This window comes from Amia ocellicauda, chromosome 11, assembly GCF_036373705.1.
Source record: "Amia ocellicauda isolate fAmiCal2 chromosome 11, fAmiCal2.hap1, whole genome shotgun sequence".
Classification (NCBI taxonomy): Eukaryota; Metazoa; Chordata; class Actinopteri; order Amiiformes; family Amiidae; genus Amia; species Amia ocellicauda.
The window spans coordinates 25,436,753-25,456,557 of record NC_089860.1 but is presented as its reverse complement, the minus strand read 5'-3'; the positions used below and the strand labels follow the sequence as shown (position 1 = coordinate 25,456,557).

The 19,805-nt window shown below is 34.5% G+C and overlaps 1 protein-coding gene across 1 annotated transcript; it reads left to right on the top strand.

Moving 5' to 3' along the window:
• Positions 1 to 859: 859 nt before the first annotated feature.
• LOC136762741 (sodium/hydrogen exchanger 3-like) lies at positions 860 to 14,259 on the top strand. The gene is made up of 14 exons (XM_066716300.1): positions 860 to 917; positions 2,964 to 3,266; positions 3,718 to 3,878; positions 4,084 to 4,162; positions 4,611 to 4,788; positions 5,321 to 5,541; positions 6,497 to 6,699; positions 6,917 to 7,006; positions 7,092 to 7,162; positions 7,848 to 7,977; positions 8,621 to 8,757; positions 11,460 to 11,589; positions 12,538 to 12,720; positions 14,239 to 14,259. The coding sequence occupies exons 1-14, from the start codon at positions 860 to 862 to the stop codon at positions 14,257 to 14,259; spliced, it is 1,965 nt and encodes a 654-aa protein (XP_066572397.1).
• Positions 14,260 to 19,805: the final 5,546 nt, after the last annotated feature.

The following is a 19,805-nucleotide window of genomic DNA, read 5'->3' as shown; positions in this document are numbered from 1 at the left end:
ATAATTTTAATTTATAAGTAGGTATAATGTATGTTTGAGCTCCCCACTTGGGATTAGAGCCATGAATCACAGGCGCACCTCTGAGTGGTTCATAAGAACATAAGAAGATAATAAAGTTTACAAATGAGAGGAGGTCATTCGAGCCATCATGCTTGTTTGGTGTCCATTAATAACTAAGTGATCCAAGGATCCTATCCAGTCTATTTTTGAATGTTCACAAGTTTTCAGCTTGAGTTTGTTCCAGATTGTTCACATAACGCAGCTCTACCACAGTCAAGTTATAAACCCACTATGCCAAAAGACTAGACATCTCAACATGGGAAGTTTACTCTACATTTTTCAGAGCGATAGCGTCATCATATCGAGCTCATGTATACAAAGAGCCCAGTTACATAAGCAATATGATGTTTACAGGTTAAGTAAAACCGGGACAAATCATTAAACGAATGTGATACAGATGACATATAGTCCAAAATCCAATTGTGTTTGGTTTGCTGGTGCGTAAGTAAGTTTCGTAAAAAGGAAACAATTTGATAATGATCACAAACAAGTATGCCTGTAAAAGCCAGATTAGCCTCATATGGGCTTTACAAATATTTAATGTTTAGTTTCCTGAACACACCATGTATTCATAATCAATCCAGAAAATAATAATAATATTCATCATCATCAATAGGCTCTGTGTCTGAGATTAAATATTCCACTCCATTCCATTAATGAACAGGGAATGTGAGAGTTAAACACATGTGAATAAACCATTCATTAAGGTAAATAAAATGTTTGCAAGCAATTAATAATTACCAAAATAAACAATTTAAATGCATACTACTTCTTACATTATATCACAAATTATTAAGTAATGGCCTATTTTAATATTAAAGCTCTACAAAAACCATACATTTGCTATTGTAAAATCAGTGTTCTAGATTGTTAAATGTTATTTTACCCACTGTTTATTTATTTTTATATCACTGGAAACTGTCTTACTTACAGTATATAGGTATACTGGAATTTTAGACAACATTGAAAACGATGAAAATATATCCCAAGTTCTATGAATAGATGATACAATATGTTAGAAAGCTCATGATGACAGCAGAATTATGAAGGATGTGTGAAATGTCAGTTAAAGAAAGTATATTTTGTTGTGTGGTAAGTTGATGATTTACTGAATATTATTAATGTTTGAATCTGAGACAAAATACATTGCAAAACCAATGTAACCAATGGAAAGTAAAAATAAAAAAAATAATAAAAAAATAAATAATAATAATAATAATAATAATAATAATAATAATAATAATAATAATAATAATAATGAATTGTGAAAATGTTTTCTTTCAGATCAATGCAACTTAAATGATTAATGTCAGAATGACAATAACTATTATATCAGATGGCCATGTCAGGTTATTTAAATATGCAACTACACCCCTTTACTTATACTGTATCAATGTCTGGTGCCAGGAATGGTGAACCCAAGTACAGTATGTATTGCTGTGGAGTGCTGACAAATCCAAAGAGCAAGGTCCAATAAAGGTCTGAGGAGTCAGGAGCCGGTACACAGAGCAATGAAGGCAATCCACGAATTGATGTCACTAAAAGAGGCAGATAGTCAAAACCAGGCAAACACAGCAATGCAGGAATCAGTAAATGAAGGTGCAGGCACAGGTCAAAACACACAGGGAAAACTCACAAAAGGTTTAAATGTTTAGACACTAACTCAGGGAGTTTGCAATGAACAGTAGAAACAAAGGGGTATATATACAAAGGATTAATGAATTGGGATAACTATGGCAAGCCAAATTATCATTTAGAGATATCTCTAAATCATTTAAAGATATCTCTAAATCATTTAAAGATATCTGCAAATATTTAAAGATATCTTCAAATAATTCCAGATATCTTCAAATATTTAAAGATATCTCTAAATCATTTAAAGATATCTGCAAATCTATTAGAGATATCTGCAAATCATTTAAAGATATCTCATTTAAAAGTACATTTAGAGATATCTCTAAATGATTTGCAGATATCTCTAAATGATTTACAGATATCTTCAAATGACTTCCTGTTCATTTAGAGATATCTGCCAATCATTTAGAGATATCTTCAAATAACTTCCTGATCATTTAGAGATAACTGCAAATCATTTAGAGATATCTTCAAATGACTTCCTGTATGTAGCCCAAGATTATCACTTCCTGTTAACTTGTTCATTCATTTCTATGTAACTGAATAAGGAAACAGGAAGTGATAATCTCAGCCAAAATACAGGAAGTTATTTGAAGATATCTCTAAATGATTTGCAGATATCTTTAAATGATTGAGAGATATCTTTAAATATTTGAAGATATCTTTAAATGCATTTAGAGATATCTCTAAATGATAATTTGGCTTGCCATAGGATAACTGGACAGGTGTGCTCATTGACCTGAAGGTGTAAGGGGGTTGGACTAGGGTGAAGGGGATTGTATTTTTATTCAATTGTGCAAATCAAACTAATACATCTCCTAGATATAACACTCTGACACATAGTAGGCTACAGTATCACCATCCAGTGTGCTTTCTATGTGAACTTCATATCATTTCAGGCCACACTAACCTGCACTGTTCCCTGAATGGCCTCCCAATGCAACAAGAATTACTTAATAAAATTATATAGATGAAAACATGTTCAAAACTAGGAGAAAAATAAAGAAAGAAAGTAAAAGAAAAAATATTCAGTTTTGCAAATTTAATTTTAAAACGTCAAGTTATGAGACATACTAGATATTTTTATGTTCAAGTGAATGAATTGAAATATTTTATTTTAAATTGCCAGTATTTTATTATGGTAGAACCTGAACATTTGAAAAATATTGCAAAGGATCATGCCTTAATATCTGGTAGATGCATTGATAAATATGAATGAAAATGTCTGTGTATAAAGTAGTAATGTAAATGTCTCTATTTTCTTTCAGTGTTTGGATTGAAACACAAGCTCATAACCACTATCCCAGAGAGTGCTTTGTTAATCTGCAGTGGGTTAGTACTGGGTGCCATTGTATGGGGAGCAAACAAAGTACAAACTTTCAGCCTGCAACCCACAGTGTTTTTCTACTTTCTCCTGCCACAAATCATCCTGGATGCCGGCTACTTCATGCCCAACAAGCTATTCTTTGCAAACTTGGGATCCATCCTTGTGTTTGCTGTTATTGGCACTTGCTGGAATGCTGCCACAGTTGGGTTATCATTGTGGGGTGTTTACTTAGGTGGTATCATGGGTAAGTCATGTTCTAAAGATGAGAAGTTTTCACATTCACTGAAAAATATAACTTTTGAAATGATTTTCTTTATCCTTGGCACACAACTGACATAGGACAGAGGCCTGTGGGCTTGACTCTAAAGCTCAAAAGCAAGTGCTATAGAAGATGTATATGCAGAACAATTTAAAAAACATACCGTATACCAAGAAAAACAAACCAAAAAAATAAAATAAACAGGCATAAGCACCACTCCATCAAATGTTTGGAGTCAAATGTTATGTTACATTTTCATGTCTATCATGATGAACAATAAGAGTAAAGAGTAACTTTAATGACTTGTGATTACAAAAAAAAATGATAGATAGGACGGCCTACCTGATTTTTTTTTGTCTGTCCCTGCCTGCATTTATAATTGTATGTAGCCATGTGTACTGTATACTGTAAAGTAAATTTACTTTGTCATTGTAAGGTGACCTCAAGATCAGTCTGTTGGAGTTTCTCCTCTTTGGAAGCCTCCTCTCAGCAGTTGACCCCGTGGCCGTTATAGCCGTCTTTGAAGAAGTTCATGTCAATGATGTCCTATTTATTATTGTATTTGGGGAATCTCTTCTTAATGATGGTGTAACAGTGGTAAGACCCCATCTCTGCTATATTGGTTTACATAATAAAGTTTTGGCAACAGGTTCTATAAACCTTTTTCTATTTTAGAAAGTTGATGAAGCCTTTATTGCTTGACTGATATATTATATTTTAAAAATACTTGCTTATGGTATAAAATAATCTAAATGTAAATGTATTGCTAATAAAATGTAATATGTTTCCATTTAACTTCCAGGTGCTGTACAATGTATTTGACTCTTTTGTAACAATAGGAGCGGGAAATATTGATGCTGTGGAAATTATAAAAGGAGTGGGTAAGGGAATATATTTGAGGAACAGCATCAAACAATATAAATGGTGTAAAATAAGTCTGTTATATCCATTGTCACACATTTTTTCCTTACTCTTAATACTTACTCTTGGTCGAAGAAAATATAGGTTTGTAGACTTTATAGCTTACGGAAACAGCAAAAAGCTGAATGAGTTGGGGATTTAGGCCAATTAAGTCAATAATTTAGACAGTTGAAAATGTTTAAGTGGAATGAAAACTGAAAGACCCAATAGCTCTCCCCCAAAAGGATTAAGTATAATTACTCTGAATAATAAAACAACACTCCAAACAAGAAAAATAAAAGGTAATAGAAGTAAACAACTCATATCTCATCCATAAAATACTTAGATAATTGAAGTGCAAATTTCAAATATCAGATGTCTAACTATTGCATGCGGATGTAACTCTTATCTCTTCTCACTCGCCCCCAGGGTCTTTCTTTGTCGTGGCCTTTGGTGGATCACTAGTGGGAGTTGTGTTTGCAATACTTCTCTCCCTGTTGACAAGAGTATCCAAAAACATCCCAATTGTGGAACCTGGTTTCATCTTCGTCCTCGCATACCTCTGCTACCTCACTGCGGAGATGCTCTCCCTATCACCAATTCTAGCGTAAGAATCACAAATGTTTTAAATCCAGGCCATCTGCCAATGCATTGCAAACGTAACTGATCTTGAATGTGAGCCAATCTGTCAATTGCAAATTACAATGCAAATAAGTGTTTTGTTTGTTTGTTCAGGATTTCTTCTTCTGGCTAATGCATAAAATCTCTCTCTCTCTCTCTCTCTGTATATATATATATATATATATATATTGGTTCTGGTTGTATTTTGGCGTTAATGTCAACAACTACACAATTTATGCTTACAAATGTATTTATTTTGTGTTAACTATTAGTAGATGCCACTAATAAACAGTGTATTATATGTTAATGCAACTCTTAATAGATAAATACATTGAAGAAATTGCTTTGTATATGCTAAGTCACAATAAAAATTAAAAATAAATTCATTGTTATTGGGCGATTCCTCTTGCTTTCAGACAGTTTGTTTTATGTACTGTAACCTAAATATATCGGTTTCTCTTTACCAGGAATTACACATTTTCCTACTAACAAGGCTTTTTCTGACTCTGGTTTTTCAGAGTAACATTTTGTGGTATCTGTTGTCAAAAGTATGTCAATGCCAATATGCATGAGAAATCGGTGCAGACTGTGAAATACGCCATGAAACTGTTGTCCAATGGATCAGAAACCATCATCTTTGTGTTTTTGGGAATCTCTGCCATTGATACCACAATATGGGTTTGGAATACTGCCTTCGTCCTTCTCACTCTGGGGTTCTTATTAGTATTCAGGTTTATTGGTAAGACGATTGAACAAAAAATTTAATGTACATGTTCTGGTTTACATTAAGTTAATTGTATAGCTTCAATTGAATGTTTAAGTGCAAACACAACCACAAGGATAACATATTTTATTTCTATAGATTACCTATTCTGGATTTTCAATATGTATAAATTATTGATATGCTATGTAAATCAGTACTATCGAACTTGGACACTCCTTCAGTTATGTGTTCAAGTCTTCAAGTCAAAATATACCCTTCCTTATTATATCTGATGACACTGAAGTTAACAGATGCCCACACTAATGTGTGTGAGAAGACACCTCAATCAATTCCACTGTGTAACCGCTTTTTTTGTTCCTGGGTAGTGAGTGTTATTTCCTAATTGCTTATTCCTCAAAATTATAGAAAATTGCTATTATTCCTCACAAACTTTGCTTTTGTGACCAGGACAATTATATTTTTAAATGTACGAATTTGTGTATTTTCATTCTCATAAAGTCAGAAAAAAACAACATATGAATCCAAATTAACATGTATTTATGCTAAAGTAATACAATAATTACTACAAAAGATTTAGAAGTGAGTAGTTTTTCAAGATTTACGATTATATTGTATTTACAGTATAATCGTAAATCTCGAAAAACGACTCACTTCTAAATCTTTTGTAGTCCTGGTCACAAATGCAAAGCTTGTGGGGAATAATAGCCATTTTCTATACTTCTGAGGCATAAGCAATTAGGAAATAACACATACTACCCAGGAACATAAAAAGGGGTTACATAGTGTTATTTGCTAGTTGCTGTGGGGCAAACCTGGTGTCAGTCAGAACCAAAGATGTCTGGGCCGCAGGGCTTGACTTGCACACTGAACATTACTGACAAAATGCTTCATTACCTAAGCATTTAAATATTGAATTTACTAATGTGCCAACCTTGCTTTTTTAATTCTCTATTTTTCTTTTATATTGCAGGAGTCTTTGTTTTGACATGGGTTTTAAACCGCCACAGACTGGTGCCCCTGGAGTTCATAGACCAAGTGGTGATGAGCTATGGAGGCCTACGAGGGGCTGTGGCATTTCTTTTAGCAGTCATGTTGGATGCAAACAAAATTAAGGAAAAAAAACTCATGGTCAGCACAACTATAATTGTTGTCTACTTCACTGTCGTCTTACAGGTGAGGGCACCCATTTAAAATTTTGTAAACATACAGGGCAGATATAAACCCCACGAGTTTATATATAGTTATCTTTATATATATATATATATATATTACTTTTGTCAGAACTATTTCTGGTATGTCTCATGTGTTGTGCCTGTTTTTTAAGTCCTCATAATAACGTTGAAAAAATCATAGCCAACATTTGTTCAAAACCCTGATTTTCTGTCGGTAGGGTATAACAATCAAGCCTTTGGTGACCTGGCTGAAAGTGAAAAGGAGTGTACACTATGATCCTCTACTGATTGTTAAACTACAAAGTAGGGTAAGGTGCTATTAGCAGCAGGACATGTTCAAGAAAATTGAAAGTATGAAATAAGCTCCTGAGTGTCAAATTCTTTTCTTTTTAGGCATTTGACCATATTCTTATCGCAATTGAAGATATTTCCGGACAAACTGGGCATAACTATATGAGAGATAAGTAAGTCGTGAATACTAGTTTTGTTTATAAAAAATCTATATTCTTCCTCAATTTGAAAAGGAGTTACAATGCAGTAATACTCCAGTATTTTAATCAACACATTTTCTGAGTTTGATAAAGAAACAGCATTTGATCAAAAATGCATATCATTTGATTAATTGCAATGCAAAGTATTTCCTACAGATTTAAACCTGAAAACCAGTCTATATGTTAGTTTCAGTATACCAAAATCAAGGTGTTAAAGGCTTTTTCAGCTTCAACATGCCAATTGTCTAATCAAATGTTTGTGATTTATTATATAGTTTGTTTTGTAGTAGTTTAAATAAATTGTCTGTTAAACAAACTGTTAACATTTTTATTTAGAGAAAAGTTTTATAAATTATCAACACTCAACATGTTTATATTTATGACTATTTTGTTTTATTAAAAATAATAACTATTTACCATAGTTTGGTTTTGTAGATGTTTATATTATATTTTTGAACAATCGCTATTTATTTTTTATTGTTCTTTCAGAATACATTTTATATTGGTTTTGCAGCTATTAAAATTAATCTCCAGTATTTCCAGGTATTATTAGTATAACTGGTGTTTTATTATTATTCTAAACCAACTTTGTGCATTTCATAGAAAAATCATACCATGGCTTTCAGGTTTTTTAACCTTCCATTTCTTTACTTCTCAGGTGGACACAGTTTGATGAAAAATGGCTGTGTTGGTTCTTCATGAAATCTTCAGCAAGGAAGTCAAGGGATTACTTGTTCAGTGTTTTCCACCATCTCAATCTGAATGATGCCATTAGCTATGTCTCAGAGGTAATAAGAACAATACAAAACTGCCAAGAGTGCAGCATGCCTCCTATAGTTTGTATTGAACTGTTATTGAACCATGCATATACCATTCCTAGCTTTAGAGAAGCCCACCTGGTAGTGGTTTGCAAGTATCTGAGCACTGCTGGGTTGGGGTGGTTAGAAGTCAAGTAAAGCTAGGTTAAGTCAGGTAAAATACAATAAATAAAATAAAACTGAAACACACCTGGATAATCCACCATCAACCTAGCATTCTAACAGTGGGTAAGAACTATGTTTAGTGCTTTAATTTGAGCATGACATGTCAGCTACAAGGCAATGATTGTAGAGGACTGAATTAAGATAATATTCCTGGGTGATGCATCTAGCAGAGTACAAACCATTGTACTTTATATAGTTTAAGTGTATATGTATTATTAAGAAGTAATTAGACAAACCTTGACAAAAACATGTTTATGCGCAAAGCTTTTGGCATTCAGATTTCAACTGAGAATGTGTATGGAGGCATAAGGAAATATATATTTTTTTAAAGACATTAGCTTTGTCATCTAATTTCTCCATTGTGCTACACAACACATTATTTTATGTCTGTTTTTTCCACTTAACATCTAACTATATTTTTACAGCAAGGTTTCATTTTATGTTTAAGGGTGAGAAAAAAGGATCACTAGCGTTTTTGCGGTCTGACAATGATGCAAATGTGGATTTTGAAAAGAAAATTGGTGCTGAGATTTCATATATGACTCCAAGGGGAATGCCTGATGATACTCCTGTATCCATTATACTGTAAGTAGTGGTTTCACAACATTAAAATTATATTCATTATTCTCCAAAAGAGGAAAAAACACAAGTAGGAAAATGGCCATTCAGGGTGCTCACCTAAGCGAAGATTTAACAAAAACAAATGTATAATTTCATTGGGTCATTAAAAATCTTTTAAGAAAGGGGTGGTAAAGTTAACATTATATTTTTGTATGAATATAAGAAACATAAGAAAGTTTACAAATGAGAGGAAGCCATTCAACCCATCGTACTCATTTGGTGTCCATTAATAACTGAGTGATCCAGGAATCACGTCCAGTCTGTTTTTGAATGTTCCCAAATTATCGTCTTCAGCCTCATCGCTGGGGAGTTTGTTCCAGATTGAAACAACTCTCTGTGTGAAGAAGTGTCTCCTGTTTTCCGTCTTGAATGCCTTGAATCCCAATTTTCATTTGCGTCCCCGGTTCCGTGTGTCCCTGCAGATCTGGAAAAGCTCCTCTGGTTTGATGTTCTCAATGTCTTTCATGATTTTGAAGACTTGAATCAAGTCCCCACGTAGTCTCCTCTGTTCCAGGGTGAAAAGGTTCAGTTCCCTCAGTCTCTCAGTAGGACTTTCCCTTCAGACCTGGAATAAGTCTGGTTGCTCTCCTCTGAACTGCCTCTAGAGCAGCGATATCTTTCTTGAAGTGTGGAGCCCAGAACTGTCCACAGTATCCAGATGAGCCCTAACTAGTGCATTGTACAGTCTGAACATCACTGCCCTTGTTTTAAATTCTACACCTTTGCCAATATACCCTAGTACTTTGTTTGCCTATTTTATTGCTTCCCCACATTGTTTGAATGGGGAAAGTGATGAGTCCTAGGTATTTCTCATGCGTTACTTCATCTAGTTCTATCCCTCCCATAGTGTAATTATAGTGGACATTTTTGTTGCCTACATACCTTGCACTTGTCCACATTGAATTTCATCTGCCAGGTGTCGGCCCACAACTGAATATCCCTTTGAATAACCTGTGCTGCCGAGACTGTATCTGCTGAGCCACATATTTTAGTATAATCTGCAAATTTGACAAGTTTGCTAACTATCCCAGAGTCCAGATCATTAATATAGATTAGAAAAAACAAAGGCCCTAGTACTGATCCCTGTGGAACTCCACTGACAACCTCACTCCAGTTAGAAGCAACTCCTCTAATCGACACCCTATGTTTCCTATACATCAACCAGTTCATAATCCATCTATTTACAGTACCCTGAATGCCTACAGCTTCCAATTTTAATATCAATCTTTGGTGTGGAACCTTATCAAAAGCTTTCTGAAAATCTAAGTATATATATATATATATATATATATATATATATATATATATATAGTTAGACATTATCTGCCTCATCTAAACCCATGTTGACTATCTCCAAGAATATGGTTTTCATTAAGATGCTGCTCTATTTTCTGTATATTCATTTTTTCAAATTACCCTTTCTTGTGGATAGGAATGACATTTGCCAGTCAGTCAGTTGGCACATCCCCTGTTCTAAGTGTCATTTGGAATATTGTAGTAAGCAACCTATAAATAATTTCCCTAATTTCTTTAAATACTTTTGGAAATATACCATCTGGTCCAAGTGATTTGTTTGTTTTTAATTCTGCTAGTCCATTTAGTACCTCCTCTTCATATCTCTTAGAGTTTGACTGAACTGATTGTTAAACCTGTGGCATGTTATCAGTTTTATTCTTATATAAAAACCTCTGTAAAATATTAATTTAGGACATTTGCCACATCTTGTTAGATACTTCAATTTTAAGCTTTTAGCTGTTTCACTCTTTTATTGACCTCTTGCTGTTATAGTATTGAAAAAAGGTCTTTGCATTAGGTTTAGCTCCAAGAGCTATGAGTCTTTTTATTTCCCTGTGTACTTTCCTGATCCCTTTCTTAACATCTCTTTGCAGCTCTATATATTCTTTGTATTTTGTTTAGTCTTCATCTGTTTTGTATGCATTATACAACACTTTCATTATCTTGATATTTTTTTGCATATTTCTATTAAATAATTTTTGCCTCCGTTTTTTTGTAAATATTTGGTAAATTTGCTAAATTTAGGTTAAAAAAATATTTTTGAAATATAACCATCCATTTTCAACTAAATCTGTATCCAGTGTGCCCCCATCTATCTCTTCTATGTACAGCCTCATACCTTCAAGGTTTGCTTTTAAAAATTGCAAACCATTGTTTTAGACTTCATCCTTGTTTTTTTAAAGTATGCCTCAAAGCTAACCATATTGTGATGGCAGATTTTGCCTTGTTATCTGTCATTTTGTAGAAATCACATCTTTATTTGGCTTATTTCCTTATGTCTAACATACTTTATAAAAGTAAAGTGTTAAGATTAAGTAAAAATTTATAACCAGGAAATAAATACAAAGCACTTTAACCATTTAAACAATTTTGCAATGTTACGATTGTAACTGATCCTCATATAAGAATCAAATGCTTGAAAACTATTTCATAGTCATGCACTTGATATATTCAGAATCAGTGTTGAAAGTGTTATAAAACATTATATATTTAATTAAATTTTAATAACATTTAATACCATTAAATATTTAATATCTTTAAATTGCAATATGCTTTTACTATGTACTTTTATGGGATATGTTTCTTTTTATTTGTTGTGTGAAACACATTATGAAAGAGAATGCTCATTTTCTGTTATTGTTTTGATTAAGGCGAGATCATGACAGTTCTGTAGGTCTTGATATGGAAACCTTAGAGCAGGGAAGAAAGGTTTGTTGGACATCAGAGGACATGGACACTCACAACATGCTACAGCAACACCTCTACAGGGCAAGGAAGCAGGCAAGTTACAAGCTATAATAATTTTTAATTGTAATGTTTCATTGCATAAACTACTTGCATATACATCCATAGCTATTTTGTAAATATTAACTTTGACAGGCTAGTACATATTTTCCAAAAAGAAAGAACACTCAACAGGTTTTCTTTCTTTTCTGAACTCTGAGGATATTGTTCCTTTATATGTTTTGAGTTTACTCTTTGAGATAAACTTCGACAAAGCTTTAGGATACACTCTGTTTGTACTTCATTACTTGAGCACTTTTGCCAAGACCAAGCACCGACTGCAAATTGTTTCTAAAACTTAAGCCTTTAATCAGAACCGATTTCAAGGTGTTTCATAATGTCAAAACAGTAACTGCAAGCCTGTTAAACTAGGGATTTAAATGTGGAAATGAAACCAGAATTGCAAATACATTTAGGAAGTGAATTCCATAAATAATGAAGCAGTTAGCATATTGATTTCAGTGGTACTTAGAGAATGTTCAAAGAGTCCAGAGAACATGTCCTAGGAGTACAAGGGTGTTAAAAGCAAAATTGGTCATTTATGGAACTGATGAGACTGTGAAAGAAGGTTTTGCAAAACAAGTTGTAATACATCTGTTTTGTTTGAATTAAGTAAAACAATGATCCAAGTTTTGATTTTGTTCAAACAAATATAAACTTTGGATAGCCATTAAATTACATGAATTTGTGTATAATGAAAATGAAAACACTTTTTACCTTCTTAGCTTTTTGGTTTGGCAAATAATTATTCATAATTCATAATTCATAATAAGTACTTTGAATTTGCAATTGTTGGTAGGGTCTGGGACTTAATCAACTTAAAAAATATGTGTTGGTTCCTTCCATTTGCTTAAGCCTGGAAGTGCTTACTAGACACATACTAAATTCAAATTCTTGTTGAAGATGTTATTAATGCTTGTTTGCCTACTCTTGAATCAACTGCAGCACAGGCACGAGTACAGCAAAAACCGTATCAGCACGAACAAAGATGAAAATGAAGTCCAGGAAATTTTCCAGCGCACCATGAGAAGGCGACTACTGTCCTTCAAGTCCACCAAGATGGGGATCTCTAACAAAAAGATTTTTCACAAACCCAAAAAGGATCAAACAAATAAGGTCAGCCATGATGTCTATTCATTTTGTTTCGATTTTCAACTGCCTTCTATTTCCACCAAGCATTATGTCTTCACAAACAGTGCACAACTAGGTTTTAATATTCCTACATACTTAGTTCACTTAATTGAGACAAGCCATAGCTGCAGCGTAAAAAAGGCCATTTAAAATATTTTCACAGTCAGTTACACAGGGTTCACAGCATGCATCTCTGCATCTGTTTTATGTTTCCTCACATAATTCTTAAAATAATTGCATCATTCCTAGAGGTTACTTGGCATCAAAGTATAACAGCACACACTCAGGGCTGGTTTCACACACATAGATTAAAACTAGTCATGGACAATATTATTAGAGGTACGGTAGTTCAAGAGTGCTGCTAATCAAGGTCTATGAAACCAACTGTCAAATTATTTGAAAACTGACATTTATCATATAGAACATCAGATCACCTTCTCTTACTATCGTGACCAAGAAAGTGTCTGAGTGTCTCCAACCTCAGTGAACTGAAACCATGACCTCACCAGGTTCCCACCACATCTTATATTCACTGTTTTCCTTTTATTCTCCCAAGATGGCGAATGGCAAATCTACACTGCAGACTCCAGATTTGAAACACTCTTCTCAAGATAAAGGTAATGCACACCTGACTGGTGGAGACAGTCAGAAACCCATGTATAATATGCATTCATACCTTGGATAAAAAAAAAATATATATATATATATATATATATATATATACACATATTTGCTTTCAGATTTTGATTTCTCTGATGCAGAAAACACTTATGAATGTGGTGGTGCTATTAGTTTCCTGGCTTCTGCACCAATGCCAACAGACAATAAGGTTAATAGCAGAGTTAATACCATGTTCATACAGTTATTCATATTGTAGGCGGAGAGCACTGACAAATCGATTTGTTATTACTACTTGTACTTTTCATGTTTGTCATGTCAAACAGTAGCCTTGGTGTAATGGGGGACACTCCTCTCCAATTACTCATATGGTTCTACCATAATGTCTAGCAAGAGATATGTTTACTTATACATAGGCCTGGAAAAAATCTAAACTGTGATTCAGCCACCAATATCAAATTACAATTCTGATACAAACAATTATAAAAACAAGACAATCTACACACAACAGTATTAATAAAGATATCCCTTAAAATAATCCACCATTTGTCATGACTAATAGCACTCAAAAGAGTACTTTGTTTTTACTGATATATCTCTCATTGGTTATCCGTTACTTCATTCTAATTATCTTACCAAGCTGCCATTAAGTACTGTTTTAAATTTGCAATCGGAAATGTAGTTTAGGTCATATTTGTGTGCAGTCACATTTTGCAGGCATTTTTATTTGCTTATGATTTTCCCACTCAGGCAATTAAAACCCAGTATTTATGGCGGATGAGGAACCACCAGGACTCCACCATGGGTCGACAGTGAAGATGCTGTTGTGCCCTCACAGAGAGCCCGTGACCACCTGCCCAGCTCTCATGTCGCCTGACTCATTCCTCTGAAATTCAGCACAAGACTCCTTTCCGCTAGCTGATGTTCCTGATGCATCCTCACTCCTTTCTGCCCAATAGGACAAATATGTAATTCTTTATTTTGTATGCTTTTAATAATATAGAAACCATGTATAATTTCCATATGTATAACCAGGAAAATATTTACTAACTTATAATAATAGCTGAATCAACATTTTATTTCTTCTGTATAAGTTATGCCTTTAATATATCAGCTCAAATAGAATATGAGCATCAATGGGAAAAAAATTTGAAGATTTCAAGTTCTATCACTTTGCTTTATCAGTAGGCATCTAGTGATGTAATGTTAAGAGAAGATACAGTTTAACGTTTTTACTACAGAACTGTTGCTCACACTGCGATTATTTTCATTCATAAATGACAAGGCTTCCTGAAATAACATTTTAAACCAAAATATTATAAAGTAATCTATGGCCCACACATGTATCTGCCATGCTGCAGCACAAAGATCCTGCTATATTAACAGTCAAAATGGGAAGAAGAAAAAGTCACACACAAAAGTTATAATTTGGCAAGTCATGACCCACCTCATCTAAATCCATGTTGACTGTTTCCAAAAATACAGTTTCCATTTAGATGTTCCTCTATTTTTTATTTTATGATAATTTGAGTTGTAAACAACATTTTAGTAAAGGTGTCAGACCCTAATCCCACCCAACCATGTATAAATACTACTTTTTGTCCCATTGCATGATCATATTTCATACTGCTTGTAAAGTTGTGACGGTACAAACCATCATACACAACTGTGCTCTGACAGGATGTATTACTGTGCCTCAGGCCCCAGCATCCTCCCCACTGACCTATATTGCCCTTTTACTGTTGTTCCTTTAGTCTTTAAATCTTGTCATTCTACCCAGCACAGGCATTGTACATCACTCTGTGCCATTGGCCCCAGCTTTTCCTTTTCCTGACAAAATTACATTTTTTTTTATATAATAAGGTGTGGTTATGCATGGGTGCATCACACTGAATCTAAATCGCTTTGCTGCTCAAGAAACTGAATTAAAAACACACATGCTTGGGACTGAAAATACAAATAAATTCTAAGACAAAGAGTTGTGTAGCTCTCCAGTAACATAGCTGAAGGTAATTGTCATGCAAGACATATTGATATTGATAAAATACTAACAGGAAACCAAAGGAACATGTCAGATACTCCACTTAAATTAAACAAATTATGGTCCCTTGCCCGCTGAAGTTGGTGCTCTACATTTTCATAGTTGTTTATATTTTATTGTTTTTCCTCCAGTGGAAAAAGTAAAACATTAAGAAGCATAAGGAACTTTTATCTACAGAACAATATTGATTACATATTAAAAATACATACAAGAAAACAAAAAACATTACAACTATAATTATGTTCAGTGGTACCTTAGCATTAACATGTAACCATAATAATAATAATAATAATAATAATAATAATAATAATAATAATAATAATAATAATAATAATAATGTACTGTTTACATTTGTAAATTGTAATTGCCCTGCAGAATGCACATTTTTGTAATCATATTGAATCATATTGGATATAGGATATATAAATCCTTTCATTTTTTCACTTTAAATTGCCAATTGTTACTGTATCATTTTTATTTGCATCTGTTTTAACTCCACTGCATGTAGGACTGATGTTCTTGCTCGTAGATAAACTTACTCTTATCAAGACTGTTGTATATTGTATTTTCTTGCTCTTTTCTTACTGTACTACGTTCCCTGAAATTTGTAAGGGCACCTGCTAAGAAATAATTAATAATAGCTCACCATAGTAAGCCTTCTGATTTACTGAACACAAAAATACCACCCGATCCTCGAGATTCTACATGCATCGAAGCGCCTAGTAGAATACATTTTTATGCAAACGAGGCGAGTGGGGTCTGCCCCTGTAGCTCCCAGAAACAAAGGCATATAGTCTATGGAACAACTACCGCAGGTCCCCGCTAGAGGCATAAAACACTGCTTTATCCTATGCTTTCCCAGCCCACGAGCTCCGTGCTTCCAGAAGCCACTATTCACTTGCTTTAGCCTTATTCTCTCAGTCCTATATACAGCGCTGCATTTGTCACCTTTTTGTCCAGAAGCCAATATGACCTTGTTTAAGCCTTAAATTTCACAGCTTCCAGGTGCCACACATGGCATGCTTTAGACCACCGGCACTGCACCCACAGAAGCCGCCATTCACTTGCTTTAGCCTTATTCTCTCAGTTCAGTGTGTAACATCGCTCCATTTATCGCCTTTCATTTGATCCAATGGAGAGGCAAATGGATAGGCTCCATTTTAAACATGTTGTGTTTTGAAGGTGCCTTTATGTAGCCTATAAGTGTATATATTGATTTTAATCACCAAGACCACGCAATAACAGGGCCGTGCAGAGACTGAAACAAGGGGGGGTTAGACTATAGTGCGGGGCTGTGGATGAATTGTCGGGCCAATCAGCTATTCCAATATTGTTAGCCTATATCAATAACATTAAATTAATACAGACATAATATAATTGGGTGACATGAAATAGATTCATACATAGTTATATAGATATATAGACATGTATTGTTACATCAAGACATTGAGAGAGAGAGAAAACCTCTACTATGGTGTAAAGGGTTAAACAGTGGGGGAGCACTACTTAGTTAAAGTTATTCACAAATGTAATTATTGGCTGATTTTAATGTTTTAATTATGTATTCGTGTAATTATTGGTATTTTGAAAATAACTTTCTGAGGTGTTCTTTGTGAAACAGTCCGAAATATGGGCTACCATTTAAATGACTACATAGCACATTATATATATATATATATATATATATATATATATATATATATATACAGTGAGGGAAAAAAGTATTTGATCCCCTGCTGATTTTGTACGTTTGCCCACTGACAAAGAAATTATCAGTCTATAATTTTAATGGTAGGTGTATTTTAACAGTGAGAGACAGAATAACAACAAACAAATCCAGAAAAACGCATTTCAAAAAAGTTATACATTGATTTGCATGTTAATGAGTGAAATAAGTATTTGACCCCTTCGACTTAGTACTTGGTGGCAAAACCCTTGTTGGCAATCACAGAGGTCAGACGTTTCTTGTAGTTGGCCACCAGGTTTGCACACATCTCAGGAGGGATTTGTCCCACTCCTCTTTGCAGATCCTCTCCAAGTCATTAAGGTTTCGAGGCTGACGTTTGTCAACTCAAACCTTCAGCTCCCTCCACAGATTTTCTATGGGATTAAGGTCTGGAGACTGGCTAGGCCACTCCAGGACCTTAATGTGCTTCTTCTTGAGCCACTCATTTGTTGCCTTGGCTGTGTGTTTGGGGTCATTGTCATGCTGGAATACCCATCCACGGCCCATTTTCAATGCCCTGGCTGAGGGAAGGAGGTTCTCACCCAAGATTTGACGGTACATGGCCCCATCCATCGTCCCTTTGATGCGGTGCAGTTGTCCTGTCCCCTTAGCAGAAAAACACCCCCAAAGCATAATGTTTCCACCTCCATGTTTGACGGTGGGGATGGTGTTCTTGGGGTCATTCCTCCTCCTCCAAACACGGCGAGTTGAGTTGATGCCAAAGAGCTTGATTTTGGTCTCATCTGACCACAACACTTTCACCCAGTTCTCCTCTGAATCATTCAGATGTTCATTGGCAAACTTCAGACGGGCCTGTACATGTGCTTTCTTGAGCAGGGGGACCTTGCGGGCGCTGCAGGATTTCAGTCCTTCACGGCGTAGTGTGTTACCAATTGTTTTCTTGGTGACTATGGTCCCAGCTGCCTTGAGATCATTAACAAGATCCTACTGTGTAGTACTGGGCTGCTTCCTCACCGTTCTCATGATCATTGAAACTCCACGAGGTGAGATCTTGCATGGAGCCCCAGAGCGAGGGAGACTGACAGTTATTTTGTGTTTCTTCCATTTGCGAATAATCGCACCAACTGTTGTCACCTTCTCACCAAGCTGCTTGGCGATGGTCTTGTAGCCCATTCCAGCCTTGTGTAGGTCTACAATCTTGTCCCTGACATCCTTGGACAGCTCTTTGGTCTTGGCCATGGTGGAGAGTTTGGAATCTGATTGATTGATTGCTTCTGTGGACAGGTGTCTTTTATACAGGTAACGAGCTGAGATTAGGAGCACTCCCTTTAAGAGAGTGCTCCTAATCTCAGCTCGTTACCTGTATAAAAGACACCTGGGAGCCAGAAATCTTGCTGATTGATAGGGGATCAAATACTTATTTCCCTGATTAACATGCAAATCAATTTATAACTTTTTTGAAATGCATTTTTCTGGATTTGTTTGTTTTTATTCTGTCTCTCACTATTAAAATACACCTACCATTAAAATTATAGACTGATCATTTATTTCTTTGTCAGTGGGCAAACGTACAAAATCAGCAGGGGATCAAATACTTTTTTCCCTCACTGTATATATGCCCTCTTTGCGATTCTGCCCCTTCCAGCGTCCGTTGTAAAGCTGCCACTGATTCGTCACACCCCTGTCCTGGGGAATTCGCCCCCCCCACTCTGTGATATGTCCTTCCACCCCCCCACACCCTCAGCTTGACAACTCAGTTACACAAACAAACACAGTGGTTCAATGATATGTAAAATATGCAAAGTAGGATAATTAACATAATTATAATAATAGTAATAATAATAATAATAATAATAATGTTTTTTTCTTCAATTAACTAGCAATAGGGGTAATTATTTCCTCAGTTTTTTAATTATCACATTCAAATGCAAGACTATACCATGTAGAATGATCAGCACATATGTTGTTATTATTATAATATGATGATGGTGATTAAGGTTACACATATATATACAGTACTGTGCAAACGTTTTATGCAGGTGTGAAAAAATGCTGTACAGTAAGAATGCCTTCAAAAAAATAAACGTTAATAGATTATATTTATCAATTAAATAAATGCAAAGTGAGTGAACAGAAGAAAAATCTACATCAAATCAATATTTGGTGTGACCACCCTTTGCCTTCTATTTGCATCAATTACTTTTTTAGGCATATAGTCAGGTGTATGATTAAACAATTATGGCCATTTGCCCAAATTATTTATAATGTATTTATTACAACTAAATTGCTTTTCATGAAAATTGAACAGTGCATTCTCTGAAATGTTTTCCTTTCTCCCCCTAACAAATTAACTAGTTAATTAAAAAAATAAATTAAAAATTCAATTGGTTGATCTAGGAAAGAAATGATGTATTTATTTATGTATATACATGAATATGTGTAGAGCCATAAGTAGAGTACAACAAACTGACTAAAATGCTTCAAATGCACATGTTTGCAAGTGGACAGCTGTTTAATTGAAGATGTTTTTATTTGGTCTTCATGACAGCAGTTAAAAAGCAGCATTACTTTGATATTATTTCAAGATTTTGTTTGTTCAAAATATTGTGTGTGTGTTTGTGTAATGTATGTGTCTGACCAGTCTTCACAATAGGACATATATTTTATTTCCCCTTTGGTTTATTTTAATCTTTGTTATTTGATGGTTTAAATTGTACATAGTTTGAAAATTGATGC

Excerpts from the sequence above, each read along its gene's own strand:
- LOC136762741 (XM_066716300.1), top strand. The coding sequence starts at position 860 with ATGGCCTATTTTAATATTAAAGCTCTACAAAAACCATACATTTGCTAT. Across the intron at positions 4,163-4,610 it reads GGAAATTATAAAAGGAGTGG|GGTCTTTCTTTGTCGTGGCC; the intron begins GTAAGGGAATAT and ends ACTCGCCCCCAG. Across the intron at positions 5,542-6,496 it reads ATTAGTATTCAGGTTTATTG|GAGTCTTTGTTTTGACATGG; the intron begins GTAAGACGATTG and ends TTTATATTGCAG.